The sequence below is a fragment of the Giraffa tippelskirchi genome, chromosome 9 (assembly GCF_054371585.1).
Source record: "Giraffa tippelskirchi isolate mGirTip1 chromosome 9, T2T-mGirTip1v1.2.pri, whole genome shotgun sequence".
Classification (NCBI taxonomy): domain Eukaryota; kingdom Metazoa; phylum Chordata; class Mammalia; order Artiodactyla; family Giraffidae; genus Giraffa; species Giraffa tippelskirchi.
The window spans coordinates 90153450-90174307 of NC_137283.1; the positions used below are offsets into that span (position 1 = coordinate 90153450).

The 20858-nt window shown below is 40.7% G+C and overlaps 1 protein-coding gene and 1 long non-coding RNA gene across 6 annotated transcripts in view; one reads left to right on the forward strand and one right to left on the reverse strand.

The window, feature by feature from the left end:
• The window catches only part of IBTK (inhibitor of Bruton tyrosine kinase), a 94328-nt gene extending 77770 nt beyond the window's left edge, over positions 1–16558 (reverse strand). For 4 of the 5 annotated variants that reach the window (XM_081530422.1, XM_081530424.1, XM_081530423.1 and 1 more), the window contains exons 1-2: positions 16379–16558; positions 940–1633 (exon numbers count right to left, since the gene is read on the reverse strand). In XM_081530422.1, the coding sequence (XP_081386548.1) occupies positions 940–1260 (321 nt within the window). In that variant the 5' untranslated portion in view covers positions 1261–1633; positions 16379–16558. Of the gene's footprint in view, positions 1–939; positions 1634–15796; positions 16068–16378 lie in introns of those variants that run through there. The other variant, XM_081530421.1, reaches the window with a different exon arrangement.
• A 495-nt stretch (positions 16559–17053) lies between these two features.
• Positions 17054–20478, forward strand: LOC145521652 (uncharacterized). Its single transcript, XR_014065563.1, has 2 exons — positions 17054–17618; positions 19289–20478. It is a non-coding gene; the product is annotated as an uncharacterized LOC145521652 (long non-coding RNA).
• Positions 20479–20858: the final 380 nt, after the last annotated feature.

Below are 20858 nucleotides of genomic sequence, written 5' to 3' on the forward strand. Positions count from 1 at the left end.
CCTGGAGAATCCCATGGACAGAGGAGTCTGGTATGCTATAGCCCACAGAGTTGCAAAGAGTAGGACATGACTGAAGTGCCTTATCACGCATGCAAAACTGATTCTGATTATTAAATTTTTAAACAAATATAAAAACTTTGCCTTTTCATACTGTTTACGGACAGCAAGGAGGTCAAACCAGTCAATCCTAAAGGAAATTGACCCTGAGTATCCAATGGAAGGCCTGATGCTGAAGCCCCAATACTTGGTTCCTGATGTGAAGAGCCAACTCACTGGAAAAGACCCTGATGCTGGGAAAGATTGAGGGCAGGAGGAGGAGGAGGCTGCAGGGGACAAGATGGTTAGACAGCATCACTGACTCAATGGACATGAATTTAAGCAAACTCTGGGAGATACTGAAGGACAGGGAAGCCTGGTGTGCTCCAGTCCACAGGGTCACAAAGAGTTAGATATGACTTAGCAACTGAACAACAACAATAAAAACTTAATCCCTAGCCAAACAAGAAATGAACACACTACTCAAATCAGAGTCCTTATATGATTTCAATAACTAGTGTCCTTTTAAAGTAGCTAATAATATAGTTATAGAAAAGGAAACCATATTTCTTAAAAATGCTGAAAGATATATAGTACTGTGTAAATGACAAAATGTCTGGGATTTACTTTAAAATAACATGGGGTGGAGAAAGTCAGTGGAGACATATTAAATACGTAACACAAAATTGGCTAACAGTTTACATTATAAACTTTAGTATATGTTTAGAATTTCACATCGTAAAAGGTTAAATTAAAAGGATATATGAGATTTAAATTCTAAAAATGATTACAATAGTAAAAGATATCAAGTTCTTATCAATTGATAAGAATGCCAATCTCTTCGTGGAGATTAAGAAAAACACATGCCAGACCAAAGTTTAAAAAAAAACAAATGACACTCACCTTCAGTAGAGACCAAACACAATCAATATGTCCATAAAAAATGCTTCTATGCAAAGCTGTCCATCCTGACTCCCTGTCTTTCACCAAGGGATCCACTCCTTTCTCAATAAGCCAGTCTAACACTCCTTTTTTTCCACAGGAGGAAACAAGGTGGAGGGCATTCCGGCCAAAGGCATCCTTGATGGTTGCAGCATTGTAACAATGACTGGAGAGAAAGGCCTTAATCTGGTTTTCACTCCCCTTCGTTACCACAGAAAGGACATCCAGGGCATGCGTCAGGGATCGGCACTTCGATGTGCAGTCAGGGATGGAAGAATTCATCCTAATAATTGTTTTTATGCAGCTTCCTTCTTCAGAATAGTCAGATAATTTTAAAAAAATGAAAAAGCCAGGCCACAAAGGTGCTATTCAGAAAGACTGATAGAGAATAAATGGCCTGCTTAGGGTTATAATTAAAATCCTCCTGGCAACAGTATAAAACTATATAGATTTGTACAATGTATTTTGGCATTTAAATCAAAAAACTATAAATAGCTCTATAAAGTTTATATCAGTACAGGTTCTTTCTTTAAAAAAGAAAACTTTCCACAGTTTATAAATTATTCCTGAAGTCAAGCACCAAGGGGGAGTGAGGAGGGGAACTCCCCCTCCACACTGTCTGATCCTTTTAAATATCCATAATTGCAAGGGTGACCTGTAAGAGAAGGAGAAACAAAGTAAAAAATACAGAATCTCTTACTCGAGTATTTTACAATACAATTACCCCCTATTGAACTGCCTCTGATCTCTACTTTCAAAAACAAGCAAGCAAATAAACGACAGGATCTGACTTTAGTTGCTCCTCCTCCCCTGTGATACTCTCCGTATGGAATTTGTGGCAAAGTTAAAGAGCTTCACCGACAAAAGCTCGGCCTCCTTGGCCTCCTCTCCCAGTTTTGATGAGGGAGGTGAGTTCTGCTTGACTATAAGCCTGTCTGAAAGGTGGCTCCATCCACCCCCACAGAGAAAGTTGAGGAGGAAAGGGAAGTGGATTCACCTGGCAGCCACCTTCCAGTTTGTTTGCCTGGATTCTACCAACATCACCATACAGATGACTGGAAGGGTCTCTCACATCCGAGGTATGTCTAAGTTCTTTAACTTCACTCAAACTTTACTTCAGGATCCAGGCATTATGGGTAGGTATGTGTATGGGTAGTGATGAAGTTAATTCATTTAATCAGGTCCTGCTCCTATCACAAACCCAGTCCACACTTACAGATAAACCCGTCCAGGAAACCTAACACCAATCATCCTCCAACTCTGCTTTGGTGCACTCACCTCCCCATACAAAACAGGACCTGCACGCCTCAGTAGGAAATCCCCAACCTCCTAGTCAAGCACATCCTGCTTCAGAGTTGCCTCTTTCAACATTCTGCAAAATTCCCTCTCTCTTGCCCAAAATCCACTGGAAGACTGCCTCACTGCTAATGAGAATTGAACTCCCTGCAATCCATGGGTTGTTTTCCCTTGAATAAAGAACGCCAAAGTTGTTACCAATTTTTTTTAAATTTTGTCATCCGACAGGAGAATGTGTGAGTGAGAGAGATGAGGGAAGGGAAGAAAGGAGAGAGAGGAAGAGAGAGGTATTACTTTGTGTTATTCTGCATTTTAGGAGATTTCAAGCCCTGAAACTGTGGTCACCTGTCCCTACTTCATATGTAACTTTCAAAGAAATGAATTTTGAGGTCACCTTGATATTGCTTTTTAGATGGCCACAGTTTTGCATTATCTTCTCTGTTATGGTTGCCAAAAAACAAAAAAAAAATTAACCAGGTTTAAAAAAAAAAACATTTCACTGATAGAAGAAATTTTCACATACTGAGATATGGAGAGGTCATTCTTGCTTATACATAATTTGGCTTTAAATTTATGCTAACTAAAAACAGTCTTTCTTATGGCCTGTCAAACACACTGTACATCTGCTTTTACCATTAAAGAAGAGTGTGGCTCACCATCCAGTGACACAAAGCTTGAGTCGCAACCCACTTCAGTAACCCACTGACAGTACGTCCTGAGGAAAATTTAGGAGGGGAAAAACAGGATAAAGCATTCTACTCTGGGGATCTACAGGCTCCACGATAGGTAAGACGACCAGATTCTCACACCTCCCCATACACAGAAAAACACTACAACCATTTACTTGAGATATCTGTCATTTGTGATTAGCAGTACTCTTTTACCAACATGCATGCTTGACTGTATGTATTTCCCAGCAAAAAAAAAATCATGTATACTGGCTCCTCCCAAGTTATTGAGATGTTGTTTCCTGGGCTACAGTCTGCAGTTGAGTTGGAACAAAACCCTCTTTTATTCTTACTATGGATCACTGGTTATTTGCATCAACATCACCTTCACATCTATAGTATTCTGTATCTGTATCAGTCATCCTCTCCTTTTTTCCAGTCTCGTGTTTAAAGGTTAACTTCTGTGTGTTACTCTGGAATCTGCCTCTTTTCTTCCAGAACCTTCATTACTTCTCTCCTGTATTTCTACACTCTAACCAGTTATGCCTCCACAAGCTATAAACACACTTAAATCTACTGTCTTTATAGGAATCCCACTTGAAAACTTTACCCCTTAAAACTGAATGATCAGGCTTCCCTGGTGGTCCAGTGGTTAAGAACCTGCCTGCCAATGCAGAGGACATGGGTTTAACTCCTGTTTCAGGAAGATCCTACAAGCCTCAAAGCAACTAAGCCAGTGCGCCCCAACTCCTGGGCCCGCACTCTGAAGCCCTCCAGCCACAACAATTGAGTCCATGTGCCACAACTACTGAAGCCCACGTGCCCTAAAGAGAAGCCCCTGCTTGCTGCAACTAGAGAAAGCCTCGTGCAGCAATGAAGACCCAGAGCAGCCAATTAAAAAAAAAAAAACATTTAAATAATCATTATCACCAGCACCTCCACCACCACAATAACCAACACTCTTATCATTTAGTGTTTACTAAGTGCCAGGCACCATGCTAACATTGTTTTCTCTGCCTGGAAGGTTCTTCACCACAGAGGGAGATGTTAATTAAACATCAGGTATTGGAACTTTCCTGGTGGTCTAGTGGCCAAGACTCCACGCTCCCAATTCAGGGGACAAAGGTTCAATCCTTGGTCAAGAAACTTGATCTTGTAACTAAAGACCCTGCATGCCACAACAAAAAGATCCTCCGTGCCCTAACTAGAACTCAGTGCTGCCAAACAAATAAGTATTTTTAAAAATATGCAAACAACAAGTATCAAAACAACTGAATAGCTATCTGGGGGGAAAAAACTATAAATACTTACTTTATACCTTACAGCAATACAAATTCCAGATGGGTCAAACATAAGATATAACACCATAAAAATACTAGATGAAAAACAAAGACTCTTTTTTCTAATCTAAAAGCACAAAAAGTCTCTCTAAATATGATCTAAAATCCAGAAGTTATAAAACTCCAATAAATTCCATCAGTTTAAAACATACATAAAAAACCTGAAAGACAAAAAAGGAGAAAATTTTTCCTTGAATATATCATCTATACAAAATAGTAAGAGACCAATAGAATAAAAGTCAAAGAATATGACCAACTTTCTCACACAAAAAAGCGGGGGGGGGGGTGTTAAATGGATTTTTAAAAAGAAACTCATCTCATTCAAAAGAGAAGACATGTAAATTAAAACTACAATGAGACACTAATTTTATCTATCAGAAAGACAAAGATCAAAAAGGTTGACATCACTGTGTATAGACAAGGGTGTGGAGAAACAGAAACTCTACTCCATTGTTGGTGAGTGTATACCAGTACAGTCATTATAGACAGCAACTCAGTAGTATTTGCCAAAATGTAAAATGCACATTCCTTCCGACTCAAGCAATTTTACTCCTAAGGGTTTATCCTGTAAAAATATATCCATGTGTGAAACGGCATAAGTACAAGAAAAGTCACTGCATCAATGCATGAAAAAAATCTTCATAGTTAAGATAGTTATGGTATATCCATGCAAAAGATTGTTCATGTATCAAAAAAAAAAAAGGCAGTTACATATTTTCTAATATGAGATAGCCTGCAAGATAGATTGTAAAATGTCTCTTAAAACTAGATGCATGTGTAATGCCACTTCTGAGAAAATGTATATGTAAGCATATGCTTATGCTTAAATACGCATGAAAGATGTTTAGAAGAACATACAAGAAAATGGTTAACAGTGGTTGCTCCAGGGAAGAGCACATGGCTGGAGACAGAAATGAAAGGCAGACTTACTTTTTACTACAAACCTCTTTTGAATGCTTTACCAAGGGCATGTACACATTTTAAAATAAACATACATCTTAAAAACATATATAAATGCTAACGTGTTGATGAGAGAGGCCACAGGCAAGTCCAGAAAACTCAACCATCATACATGAGCCTCTAGTCTTTTTCCAATATGCTAATGTCTCTTGCTTTGCCCTTTCAGATCTGGAGAAACAAAATATTATTTGTCAACCACTTGATAAACTACTTATCTTCAGTTTTTTAAACACCAATATACTAGAAATTTGGTATCTAGAGTGGACTACTTCATATTGAGCATTTCTCCATCACCTTTTATTTATCATCTAATTATCTTCTCCTTTCAGTATTTTTGTCTTCTGGATTTTAAATGAGCAGTCAGTCCATCTATAATGCCTAGATTTTAAAGCTTTTATAGTAGAAATTCTACATAAGTTATCTTTTCCAAGGTATCAAATTAAGTTCCCAAAATACTTTTTTCATTTTAATTTATTTTAAATATGTAGTCAGCCCTTCATATCTGCAAGTTTCACATCTGTTAATCGAACCAAGCTTGGATTGAAAGTATTTAAAAATTCCACAACGTTTCAAAAACAAAAGCTTGATTTTGCCTCATGCTGACCAACTATATTTACATAGCATTTTCAACTACAGTTGACCCTTGAACAACACAATGACCCTCTCACAGCCAGCTTTCCCTATGCTAGGTTCCTCCTATTCACAGTTCCATATCTGCAATTTCAACCAAAGGCAGATCTTGGTAGTACTGCAGTACACATTTATTAACAAAAATCAAGCATAAGTGGACCTATGCACTTCAAATCCATGTTGTTCAAAGTTTAACCATATTTACATAGCACTGACATTGTATTTAGATATTGGAAGTAATCTAAAGACGATTTAAAGTATACTTGTATGCAAATATTAAGTCATTTTACATACAAAACCTAAGCATCTGTGGATTCTGGTATACCATTGGGGTCTTAGAACCAGTACCCCACTGATATCAAGAGACTTCTGTATTTATATGAATGACAGTGAAGAAGGAATTCATAGGGCCTGGACTCCATCTTAGGCCTGTTCATGCTGATCAGGTTCGGCCACCTCTCTAATGGACTCTGAACTCTGTGCTTAGTGCCTGTGGAAACGACAATAGAAGGATAAGACCCCCTCCGGACAGGGGAACCTTGAAGATCGAATCCAGGTTACTCATCGCCTAAAAGAAAACATACACTAATCACCCCTGTCTCTGGACGGGCCGTAAATTTTTCTGTACCTATCGGAGTGTAACCTCGGGCTTATCGATTATTGGCCAACTGTTTAACTGTTTAAACACATTAACACCTAAATGATGAGATTATTGTGATTATATTTACCCTTCCTTTGTTTATGTAAGTTTCAAGGAATCTGGGGTGGTGAGTTCAGACACGTACACATGGGGTATAAAAGATTTTCACAAATGCTGGTCGGGGTCCTTGGCTAAGAGGAGACTCTGCCTTGGGCCCGCCGGTGTAATAAACTGCACTCAATTACCTGCACTGTCCTTCTGAGTGAGTTTGTTTCCCAAAACGCGTGGCTATAACAACAGAGGAAAAACAGTTATATGACTATTTAGAGGGTCATAAGTGAGTTTACATGTATGTACAGGAAAAACTTCTGTGCAGCAGACATAAACATTCCAAATCCATATTTTCCACTCCCATTTCAAAGCACACTAAGTCAGAAATTCTAAACCTAACTGGTTCCTAACTATTATGATTTCCCTATATGGAAATAATAGCACAGAACTTGAGAACTCCTAGTTCTTCCTAGCTCCAGTTCTGTTTCCACTAGACTGCATGTAAATAAGCCAACAACGTGTTCGATAGTTAGCTGACACGAAGACAAAGTACCAAAGCCTCAAGTAGTTTAAAATGTTAAACTGGAAAACATGATAGGTGGCAAAATACTCACATGTACTTAACTCCTTTGAGGCTCTAAAATTTTGTGTTTTCAGTGTCTTCCTAATAACTGAAAAGAACCACTTACATCAGTCACTCAAACCCTACATGCAATAATTAAGGTACAAGAGAAAAGAATTCCGTAATTTGTTATGATACATAATTCAAACACTTAAAGGGAAAAAAGAATATTAAATCTAAATAAAAGTGATACTATACAATATATAATGAGAGAAGCACATACAGAGTACTATGAACATAAATATGGAAGTGACTAAGAGCTAGCACTTCTCTGAATCCTACATATCTGGATTCAAATATAGCAATGCCACCTGTTACCAATTATGTAACTACAAATTACGATAATCTCTCCAAGCCTTCATTTCTTCACCTGAAAACAGACAATGCCACCCACCTCACAGAGTTACTATAATGATAAATGAAGCTGCTCAGCATTGTATCTGCCACCAAATGTATATCCCACAAATAGTAGTTTTTATTACTATCATTTCTTCAGTAACAAAAAGATAACACGTTTATCCTAGAGCTTGTTTGGTCTTCAATACCTCTGTCACTGGTTTCCGAGCACTCTCCTCCAATGAAACCATACATACTAAGGTTACCAATGACATCCAAATTGCCAAATATTACTTGGGGATAATGTTACTTGACTTCCCTGCTGTTGACTCATTACCACCACATTCACATCTCCAAGGAGTACTGAAAGGACAGGGAACCACTGAAGCATTTAAGCATGGGCTCTCTCTCCTACCACTTCTTCCAAAGGCATTTTCCCTTCCCCTGACATTCAAATGTTGGGCTTCTCTCAGTGTTTCACTGAGTCTTCCTTTCCTAATTCATACTCTCCTTGGATAGTTCAAACTCTTCATCTTACTTTAACCTATGTGTTCATAATTCTCAAACGTGTCTCCTGCCCTCATATTTCCCCTAAATTCCTGGCCCAATGTCTAGTGTTAATCTTATTTATGCTTTGAACAATACTTACTGAAGGCAAAGAGAGCAAAGGAAGTACTTAAGCATGTGACATTTTACATGAAGTGATATTTTACTTCAGAGAGGTTAAGTAGGCCACTGAAATCACACTATCAGCAAAAGAGTTAGAATTCAAACACAGATCTATGTCACAGTAAAGTCCAAGCTATTTCTACAACACAATGCTGCCTCCTCAGTGCATCTACAGGTCACAAGGTACTGCAAAAACAAAAATACATAGAGCTTAAGGGCTTCCCTGGTGGCTCAGACAGTAAAGAATCTGCCCGCAATGCAGGAGACCCAGGTTCAATCCCCAGGTTGGGAAGATGCCCTGGAGAAGGGAATGGCTACCCACTCCAGTATTCTTGCCTAAGAAATCCCATGGACAGAGGAGCCTAGAGAGGGCTAAAGTCGTGGGATTGCAGAGTCAGACATAACTAAGCAACTGTTTTACTCTCAATAATTCAAAAAATTCTATTCTCAATACTCATTGATAATACTTGAGTGAAAATGTAGCTCATTTAACAACTGTATTGATTGAACAAGATTTATTATCTAACACATAGTCTACCATCAGTGGGTCACAGTTTAGTACAGGGAAATGAATTGCTTAGTAGAGGGGAATGAATTTAAGCAAGTACAAAAAAACCATGATTAAAAATCTATGGTAAAAATATAACAAGTGACTCAGGAATGTAGAGTCAATAGGAAGGATATAGAGATTTCAGAAAGGATATGTATAAACGAAGACTTAAAGACGAGTACGTGTCAGCCTGGGGTTAGTGGGCATTTGAGGCCAAAGTAAGAAAAATATAAAAGCACTAAAATCACCTTGGTCCATTCTGAAATTCCAAGAAATTCAGAAAACAGAAATGCATAATGCCTAATATATATATACTGGATGCACTAGATTACAGACAGTCTTACGTGCCTTTCTTTCGGGATAAAGAAAGTGAGCAATAAAAAACATATTTAGGACCTTGAGTTGATTAGATGTGGTGATAATGCCTAGGTTTCTGGCTTGGACAGCCAGGAAGAAAAGTAGGGGGTAAATACTTTAGAAATCAGAGAAAACAAACTTAAAACAAAAGGAATAAACAGAAATTAAAGGTGAAAACTTGTTTTATATGTGATGAAGTGTTGATGAGAAATTGAGTGGAGGAGTATAGCTGGCTACAGTTCAGTTGAGTTCAGTTCAGTCGCTCAGTCGTGTCCAACTCTTTGCGACCCCATGAATCACAACACGCCAGGCCTCCCTGTCTATCACCAACTCCTGGAGTTTACCCAAACCTACATTCATCAAGTCAGTGATGCCATCCAGCCATCTCATCTTCTGTCGTCCCCTTCTCCTCCTGCCCCCAATTCTTCCCAGCATCAGGGTCTTTTCCAATGAGTCAACTTTTCGCATGAGGTGGTCAAAGTATTGGAGTTTCAGCTTCAACATCAGTCCTTCCAATGAACACCCAGGACTCATCTCCTTTAGGATGGACTGGTTGGATCTCCTTGCAGTCCAAAGGACTCTCAAGAGTCTTCTCCAACATCACAGTTCAAAAGCATCAATTCTGCGGTGCTCAGCTTTCTTCACTGTCCAACTCTCACATCCATACATGACTACTGGAAAAACCATAGCCTTGACTAGACGGACCTCTGTTGGCATAATAATGTCTCTGCTTTTAAATATGCTATCTAGGTTGGTCATAACTTTCCTTCCAAGGAGTAAGCGTCTTTTAATTTCATGGCTGCAATCACCATCTGCAGTGATTTTGGAGCCCAAAAAAATAAAGTCAGCCACTGTTTCCCCATCTATTTCCCATGAAGTGATGGGACCAGATGCCATGATCTTAGTTTTCTGAATGTTGAGCTTTAAGCCAACTTTTTCACTCTCCTCTTACACTTTCATCAAGAGGATTTTTAATTCCTCTTCACTTTCTGCCATAAGGGTGGTGTCATCTGCATATCTGAGGTTATAGATATTTCTCCCGGCAATCTTCATTCCAGCTTGTGCTTCTTCCAGCTCAGCGTTTCTCATGATGTACTCTGCATATAAGTTAATTAAGCAGAGTGACAATATACAGCCTTGACATACTACTTTTCCTATTTGGAACCAGTCTGTTGTTCCACGTCCAGTTCTAACTGTTGCTTCCTGACTTGCATACAGGTTTCTCAAGAGACAGGTCAGGTGGTCTGGTATGCCCATCTCTTGCAGAATTTTCCACAGTTTATTGTGATCCACACAGTCAAAGGCTTTGGCATAGTCAATAAAGCAGAAATCGATGTTTTTCTGGAACTCCCTTGCTTTTTTGATGATCCAGCGCATGTTGGCAATTAGATCTCTAGTTCCTCTGCCTTTTCTAAAACCAGCTTGAACCTCTGGAAGTTCATGGTTCACGTATTGCTGAAGCCTGGCCTGGAGAATTTTGAGCATTACTCTACTAGCGTGTGAGATGAGTGCAACTGTGCGGTAGTTTGAGCATTCTTTGGCATTGCCTTTCTTTGGGATTGGAATGAAAACTGACCTTTGCCAGTCCTGTGGCCACTGCTGAGTTTTCCAAATTTGCTGGCGTATTGAGTGCAGCACTTTCATAGCATCATCTTTCAGGATTTGAAATAGCTCAATTGGAATTCCATCACCTCCACTAGCTTTGTTCGTAGTGATGCTTTCTAAGGCCCACTTGACTTCACATTCCAGAATGTCTGGCTCTAGGTGAGTGATCACAGCATCGTGATTATCTGGGTGGTGAAGATCTTTTTTGTACAGTTCTTCTGGGTATTCTTGCCACCTCTTCTTAATATCTTCTGCTTCTGTTAGGTTCATACCATTTCTGTCCTTTATCGAGCTCATCTTTGCATGAAATGTTCCCTTGGTATCTCTAATTTTCTTGAAGAGATCTCTAGTCTTTCCCATTCTGTTGTTTTCCTCTATTTCTTTACACTGATTGCTGAGGAAGGCTTTCTTCTCTCTCCTTGCTATTTTTTGTAACTCTGCATTCAGATGAGAATATCTTTCCTTTTCTCCTTTGCTTTTTGCTTCTCTTCTTTTCCCAGCTATTTGTAAGGCCTCCTCTGACAGCCATTTTGCTTTTTTGCATTTCTTTTCCACGGGGATGGTCTTGATCCCTCTCTCCTGTACAATGTCATGAACCTCCATCCATAGTTCATCAGGCACTCTATCAGATCTAGTCCCTTAAATCTATTTCTCACTTCCACTGTATAATCATAAGGGATTTGATTTAGGTCATACCAGAATGGTCTAGTAGTTTTCCCTACTTTCTTCAATTTAAGTCTCAATTTGGCAATAATGAGTTCATGATATGAGCCACAGTCAGCTCCCCGTGTTGTTTTTGCTGACTCTATAGAGCTTCTCCATCTTTGGCTGCAAAGAATATAATCAATCTGATTCTGGTGTTGACCATCTGGTGATGTCCATGTGTAGAGTCTTCTCTTGTGCTGTTGGAAGAGGGTGTTTGCTATGACCAGTGTGTTCTCTTGGCAAAACTCTATTAGCCTTTGCCCTGCTTCATTCTGTACTCCAAGGCCAAATTTGCCTGTTACTCCAGGTGTTTCTTGACTTCCTACTTTTACATTCCAGTCCCCTATAATGAAAAGGACATCTTTTTTGGGTGTTAGTTCTAAAAGGTCTCGTAGGTCTTCATAGAACCGTTCAAGTTCAGCTTCTTCAGCGTTACTGGTCAGGGCATAGACTTGGATTACCATGATATTGAATGGTTTGCCTTGAAAATGAACAGAGATCATTCTGTCGTTTTTGAGATTGCATCCAAGTACCGCATTTTGGACTCTTTTGTTGACCATGATGGCTACTCCATTTCTTCTAAGGGATTCCTGCCCACAGTAGTAGATATAATGGTCATCTGAGTTAAATTCACCCATTCCAGTCCATTTTAGTTCGCTGATTCCTAGAATGTTGACGTTCACTCTGGCAATTGTTAACCTTGAAGACTGGGCCACTACAAAGGTGCCAGTCAGTAGAGGTTGAGCCCTCAACAATGGCTCACAATCCTATTTATACCCTTGATTAAGAGTTCAGTTATATTCCTAACACAGAAATCTGATCATGCTAGTCTCTGAAATATTTAAGACCAAAATGAAACAATGTATTTCATGCATTAATAGCCTTGTGACCTCAGAAAAAAGATGCCAGTTAGACTCGGTGATTATGTAGCACATAAAGTTCAGACTGTGAATTCAGAACACTGAGCTAGTAACTGAGATACACCACTAATTAAATTATAAATTACCCTGGGCACATGACCCATCACCTAAGCTTCAATTCTCTCTGTAAAAAGGGAATAACTATCTCCTGAGTTGTTCTGAAAAATCAATGAGACAATTCATGTACATGTAAGTACCCAAGAAATGTTTTGAAGGAAAAAGGAACATAGTGATACATATAGATCAGAAAATGGAGTAACTATATTAAAGTCCCTTCTGCTTGGAACATTTTTACTCAAACCTTTACAAGGCTGCCAACTTGTCCATGGCTTAGAAACATTACATCTACCATCTTTTGAACTTTCATATGGACAAGCATAGTGCTTTACATAAATGAACTAACGTAATCCTCTTTCCAGCCTGTATTGTCCTGTATATATTATTACCTTTATTTTACAAAGAGGAAATTGATATAAAAGCTTGAGTAGCCTATCTAAAATCACACAGATATAAAACAGTGTGAATTCTACTTATTCTCTCTACCCAAACTGCTCTTTCAAAATGCAGTTAGGAAATCTTCAGTAAGAACTAGAACAGTGTGGCAGAAAAGAATTACCGTTACTTGTTCTTGTAAGAATTGGGCTCCTACTATGGATGTGATTTCAGACAAGTCCTTGTATTGCTAAGACCTTGAGTTTTCTGAACTGTGTCAAACTTGGGATGCCACCAACCAGTCTCAAAAGAATGTCTGCTAGCAGGTGGTAACCATGACCTTACTTTTTAAAGGCCTCCTCTTGTAATTATTATATTTTTAGACAATGAATTTGCTTTAAATCATATGTTAACAAGATGAGAAAACACATGTGTGGGGACCAATAGCACTCGTTATGTACATGTTAATACCACATCAAGAGGTAAAACATCCCTACATAAAACGAGACAAATGGTTACCTGGCTACAAGTCTCCCCAAAGCACCAGGACCAGACTGGGTTTCTGACTTACTATGCTGAGAAGAAATGTGACCCAGTTTGTCTATTAACATTCAGGTTGTCACTTGTCCAACTACTTCTGACTCAGTCTGTGACACCTACCTACATCAATCATACTGGGCTAACAGGACAAAGAAAATGTGTATGACCACACCAAATAGATCCATTCCTCTGGACAGGGTAACCCAAGCTCTGATTCTATCTGGACCAGGATCAAAACTGCTACCAAATGTAACCTGGTTCTTACCCCTGCTTGGGCCTCTGGTTACAAAAATTCTTTTATTGATATTTGGCCCCTGACTTTTTCAATCTAAATTATTTTGTCTCTTACAAATTATAATATATAATAATATATATAATAATAATATAATATATAATATAATAATATATATAATAATAGTTTTGCATCAAGATGACGGTGATGGAGAGATACCAGCCACTCCTCGGAATAGATCCTGCCAAAATAACAGCTGAAGTCAACCCGGGTCCCTTGGTGAGACAGAACAAGAGCTCTATGACCCCAACTAGGTAGAGTGTATGAGCTCCATGTCAGTCTAAAGAAGCTAGAGAAGACAGACCTTTGCCCTTCATCCTCCCAATAAGGATTTCTTGGGGTTTATATCTCTTAGGGGGGATTTGAGGCAGGCTCAACAGTGTCTCCCCTATGGACAGAAACTCGATAAACACCAGAAACTCCATAAAAGCAGGACAATGGAAGAGTCTGGGCCCTGCCCAGATAAAAGACCACCTATACCTCATTCTTGAAGTCAAGGAGACCTTGCGGACTACACATGAAACGCTCCTTAGAGGTCAAAAAGGGAGGAGGCATCACCTCACAGTAAGTGATGTCAACTACCCATAAGCCTCTGCACTTGACTCCATCTTGGCTAAGAGATGAACAGGCACGCATGGGAAGTTCCTCAGCTATACTGAATACAGACTCAGACCCAGGCAAATCAAAATGACTGGCCAAATGAAACCCAGAAGAAATGGCTCCTAAAAAGTAATTCAAACTACCATGAGGGAGCAACTCTTTTCCACCTAATAAATACATGTTTCACTTAAAAAAAAAAAAGAAAAAGAATTGGATTCCTACTATCTAAAACCTTGGTCAGTAGCTTAATCTCCCTAATCCGAATTTCTTCATCAGCAAAATGATAACAACTTGCCTTATGAGTGGAGACCTTGCCTACAAAGATTTTAAGCTCCTGAAAGGAGGGAAGGGAATGCCATACTAACTTACATTTCTCACAAAATATAATATGTACTCAACCAGTAGGTTTATTTTTTTTGAAGAGCTCTCTAAAATCAAAATATCTTCCCTAAAGACTTGTATCTATGTTAACTGTTACAAAGCTACAAATTATAATAGTGACTTATAATCAAAGAATTTTTAAAATTTTAAATTCCTTCTGTAAGCCCTGAAAATATTTCATCTAATTTTAAAACATCAAGACTTACTACTTTAGGAAATAATTTAGCTTTATCAATACTGTATTTCATTCTAATGTCTTCTCAATTATTCTCTGGGTACAAGAGATAGAAAATTCAATATTTTATTAGCATAAAACCCAGTTTCACAATTGAACAATTCCCCAAATTTTAAGGGACAAGCACATCTCTGGAGGTGGCAAAGAATTACCATCCTATTAATGATAATAAAGGGATTTCTTTAGGGGTCCCTCCAGTGGTTAAGATTCTGTGCTCCATTGCAGGGGATACAGGTTTGAACCCTGGTCCTAGTTGGGGAACTAAGATCCCACATGACACAGGACATGACCAAAAGATTTAAAAAAATAATAATAAGCTAACTTTGAAGTCATTTATAATAATTAACCAAGTAACACTGAGCTCCTTATGTAACATGGTCTATTGAACTTTATGGTCTTGAAGCATAATGTACAATTTAGCATACTGAAAGCCGTGGGCACAAGTTTTTAAAAAATTTTTTAAATAATAGAAGAGCCGTTTTTTTAATTCCTTGAAATAAGCTGCTTTGACTAAATATCTGTACTTTCTGCAAGTATCTATACTATAATTCTTTTTAGAAAGCAGCTCTTTCTGCCCTATATCGGTTTCTAAAACCCATAAAAATCACGGAATTCAAATTAGAAAGGGCAGGGACTTCCCTGGTGGTCCAGTGGCTACGACGCTGTACTCCCAGTGCAGGGAGTCCAGGTTTCATCCCCGGTCAGGGAGCTAGATCCCAGATGCCCCAACTAAGACCAGGTGCAGCCAAATAAATAAATAAAAATTAAAATTAAAAAGTTAAAGAAAAAAACGGCAGTGAAAAGATCAAGGATCTATGGCAGGATGTGAATTTGGACATCACGGGCATAGAAACACTGGTTCTTGTAGCATTTCTGATGAATTTCGACTTTCAAACCCCCTACTTCCATGCGTGGGGCAAAAAAACCAAGGTGTCACGTCAATTTCTACTTCCTGACCTGTCCGGTGAACACACTTTACGTTTTATTACCTACGCTGGAAATCCGGAATCACGGATATCCTGGGTTACTTATTTCGCTGCTCAACTAAAACTTTTTTTTTTTTAGAAATCCGCAACATGACACAAGAACAGAAGGCCTCTATCCTGTCTCCTCCATCCCCCAAGAAAAGAACGGGTCCCTTTTACAGAACTCGATTCACTCTGCACTTCATCGTTAGCATCCCCAGGGTGAACGAAAACTTCTGTGACGCGACGAAGGGGCTGAGGGATACGGTCGCCTCGAGGAATGCCTTCACATTCAAAGCTCGAGGGACAGTGACAGGAGACAACCACCAGAAACGAGCAGCGCGACGTCGCTGGAGGGCGTGGCAGGAGAACCGCAACGTAGCGCACTGCCCGCACACACCATTCATTAGCTCGGGGAGGACGCGGGGAGGTGGCCTCTGGGACCCGGGCCACACGGCCGGCCTCGCGCCGCCTCGAGCGGAGCCCGGCGGCCTCGGCGCCGCGGAGTCCCCGGCCCGCTGTGCCCCGCACCCTGCGGGAAGATCACACCATCCCGTCGCCTCTGCCCGGCTCCTAACGGCAGGGCACGGCTGAAGCCTCCCTCACCAGTCGCTAGATGAAAATGCACCAGTGGTCTCCGCAGGGTGGGCGCACGGCCGCGCAGGGACTCATCCTCAGTGAAGGCAGCAGGAGAAAGCGAAGGGCGCCAGTGGAGGCCGGTCCCCAGGCCCGGGTCAGCTCTGGAGGTGGCTGCAGCTCCAGCCGCGTCTACAGGCGCCTGGAAGTGGAGTGGGGGGGGTGGCTCTGGGAGGTAAGGCCGGTGCGGGCGGGACCTAGGAATAAGACGGGCGCTGATTGGCTGGGGCTCGTGTATGCCTCTTGAGGATTGGCTAGTGTCTGCCCAGAAGGCCTCGCGTGGCAGCACTGAAACTGTGGCCTTTCCCTGGCGCCCTAAAGGAACTTGACCCCGGCGGCCTTGGGACTGCCAGCGCTGGCGGCTGGGAGGGTGCGGAGGGGGACGGCGGGGTGGGGGAAGGCCGCGGTCGGGGACTCTTAAGCCAACGGGGGGGCCGAGGGGGGTGGAAATGTCCGTCCCGCCGTCAGTTGTCGCCCAAGGAGAAACCCTGTTCGCCCCCACAGCTGGAGACTTGGCAGTTCACAATAAACCCTGGTAGAGAAACTGAGCTTTGGAGACCTGGACGGATGCCTTGGTCACCACGCAACAGAAACCAAAGGCGTAGGCATCTGGCCCCTGAGTTTCCTCCCCGAGGCCCTACCAATGGGGTCACTGAAAAGCTCAGGGCGCGGTCTGGCAGAGAGACAGCCTCGCCCCTCCCACACCCGGATGATCTGGGGGGTCACTCCCTGGGTCAGAAGGCGTCAGGGACTGCTTAGATCATCGCTGTGCGGGTCCAGCGGCCGACCCGGGGCCCGCCAATCACCAGCTCACGCCACTGCCTGACGCCAGGCTGGCACTATCCTTCCCCACCTTTAACTCCGCACGGAAGGGCCGTTTATTAACATGGTCGCGTGAAAAATGAGGAAGGAAAAGCAAGCAGCCAATAATCGATACAAGGGTAGCGAAAAAGAAACACCCTGCCTGGGAATGCCTAATACAGTAGGCGCCGGGTCACTGTTCGTTGGAGGAGGGCTGGGTGACTCAGAACAAACAACACGAGGAGTCAGGAAGTAGCTGTGGGGCTCTGCCACGTGGTCAGTTATACAAGCCATTTAGTCTCTCTCATCTGTAAACGACAGAGTTGGACTAAATGTCTCCTTCGGGACGGCCCATTCAGCTGAACTCTTTCTGGAGCTTGCCTTGTGGAAGCCCAAAAACACCCAGCTGGTTAGTGAAGAGAATAACTAGCTCTGTTCTGTCTCTTTGCCCCTTATTCTAGGTGCCCTTCTTTGACAGGTAACAAAAACTAGTTTATAATGTAAACATTGAAGTGATTTTGAAAGTAAGCTATGTATGACGACTTTTATATTCATGCACAAAGAAGCTAGCAATGGCAAGTAAAATAATGTAAATAAATGCACTGACCAAAGATCAAATATTTTATCAGTCTCTCCACAAGTTACTTGCCTTTTTGGAAGCCTCTGTTTCCTCATTTGTAAAATAGGAACAACAATGCATATTACCATATTACCAAAATGTAATTATAATACAGACATATATAATAGAGACATATTGCACTTAGCAGAGTGCCTGGAACACAATAACACTTCCTAAATGGTAGATGTTACTTTTTATAAATAAGAAGGATTTCCTTAGCAGTGGAATTATTCTAGTCCCATTGCAATTATTCATTTTAACAATAGCCAGTGTCAGGCACTTGTAAACAATAGGGATCCAATTAGTGAACAAAACACTTATACAGACCCAGATAATCCCACACATAAGAATTGTTTGCAACTTGTACAAAAACTGCAAATAATACTATGATAAATTGAAGCTCCCAAAGAAGTAACACTTGAACTAACATTGGAAGAATGAGTAGATGATAACAAGATGAAGCAGGAACGAAAGAATACTGCAAGCCAAGGGATGTGAGATTGCTCCCCATTTCCCTGGAAAAGTAGAGGTCTTCAAAGATACTGGTAATTTGCAGGATGGAATACTGCAATGATTAGGAAATAGTACAAATAAAGGAAAATGAAATGAAAAAAGCACTGGAGATATGGTTAGTGAAGGAAGAGATCAAAATTAGCCATTAAAAAAAAAATTCTCTTTGTGCTGACACATAGAAGAAAGAAGAGAGAGAACTATACCAGTAGCAATTATTATCTGTGTGGTGGGTTATTGGTGACTTTTAATTTCTATCATTTTGAATTTGTCATTTTTATTTGCAATAATTAAAGTTACTTCATTAAGTTTAAAAAAAAATCGAAGTTTAGAAAAATAGTTGACTGGAATCTCCAAAGTAGTCTTAGGAAATTCCCTGGTGGTCCAGTGGTTAGGACTCTGTGCTTTCTTTGCTGAGGGCCTGGTTTCAATTCCTAGTCAGAGAACTAAGAACCCATATGGTATGGCCAAAAAATAAACAATTTTTTAAAATTAAATTAGGTGTAAAGCAAGAAATCTAAGGATGGCTTTACAAGATTACAGTGATTTAGAGGCAGAGAAGTAGGAAAATAGTCCAGGCATCAGGAATGGAGCTTGAGATGAGGCCAAGACAGGGCATCACAGAGATGTTTAAACCACACCATTTCCAATAAACTCCATAAATGCCACATTTCCCATGTTAATTAATTGTGCTATCCTTCATAATCAGAATGTACTGTGCTACCACTGAAGTTGTACAGAGACAAGGAATGTATTACTGCCCCTACTTCAGCTGGTGACAGAAGAAAGAATATCAGAATTTGTATGGTTGCAATGAACCAAAACTCAGACCTGCTCAGGTTTTGCAAGAGTGCTTATTGCTACTGGAAGATCAGCAATGCAGCTGGCCTACAGATGACGAGAACTTTATTGTTTGACCTAATTTTCTTTTACTCCAAACTGCCTTCCAGGTAAGAACGCTTGGCTGGAAGCAGCTTTCTGACACCCACCTCAGCTTTGCCACTAGAGAAGACGGGACTGAGCCCTCTGCCTCAAGCACAAAAATCTCATGGCCCCTGATGTACCCTGATATTGTCTCAGATTAGGTGAAGCATAAGGGCATCATGACTGACAGCCTTTATTAGAGTTCTATAGTGGCGCAGTGGTAAAGAATCCACCTGCCAATACAGGAGACATGGGTTTAGTCCCTGAGTCTGGGAGATGCCCTGGAGAAGGAAATGACAATCCGCTCCAGTATTCCTGCCTGGGAAATTCCATCGGACAGAGGAACCTGGGCTGGCTACAGTCCACGGGGGTCACAAAGAGTCAGACATGACTTAGCAACTAAACAACAAATAATTGAAGCAGAATGACAAGTAGTTTCCCAAAAGAAGACAGGGTACAACGGCAGATAAAATTAGATAACTCTTCATTGGAAGGACTGATGTTGAAGCTGAAACTCCAATACTTTGGCCACCTGATGCGAAGAGCTGACTTCTTTGAAAAGACCCTGATGCTGGGAAAGATTGAGGGCAGGAGGAGAAGGGGACGACAGAGGATGAGATGGTTGGATGGCATCACCAACTCAATGGACATGAGTTTGGGTGGACTCCGGGAGTTGGTGATGGACAGAGAGGCCTGGCATGCTGCGGTTCACGGGGTTGCAAAGAGTCGGACACGACTGAGCGACTGAACTGAACTGAGGGTGTTTCTATGTTATTAGATCCAGGGGTTATGGTCTCTGCTGCATCCTTCCAATGGGAAAATTATCCTAATTCTCACTTAGAGGAGGCAACCTCCTCACAAATCTGTGACACCTTCCCTGATGCCCTTTCCTAACAGTTATCCTCTCTTCTCTAATAGTTCTATAGCTTATTCATATTACTGTGTCACACTGGGTTGTTTTAGATTTATTAGTTTTATATGTGGGTGCAGTACAAGCAAAGGTTCTGAAGGCAAACTGTCTGAATATAAAAATTTACTTCTATTACCACCAGCTTTGAGACCTAAGGCAAATTATACAACCACTCTAGGCCTTAGTCTCCTCACCTCTGATGGGATTAACAGTACCTCCTTCATAAAGAACTTATGAAGTTTAATGATTTTATATATATCTCAGTACTGCTGTTAGTGCACCTAATAAACGTTGATATCCCTGAAATCTTCTGGATGAATATATTTGCATGAGCAAGTTTGAGGGGTGGGATTGGGAGACCCAAGAAATGACCCACAAGATGGCAGTGTTTGAATATAACTTTAGAAATATATAAGCTTGAAAGCAGAGTTCACCAATAAATCCAAAAATTCAAGGCAAATGCTGGAGAAATTTGAGACCATGTCAAAGCCTACATGAGGCAAACAAAAATTGTGAGAAATCAAATCTATGGATTTGGCAAGCTTAGCATTCTTTCATAATCAGGACAAACTCTATTCCCACTTTACTACAAGAATCTGTAGTGCTCTTTTCTCAGCCCACCTTAACTTAGATTTGCTTGTGTTCCTTCTTTGCTTAACTATGTGATTAAATCAGATTATAACCAC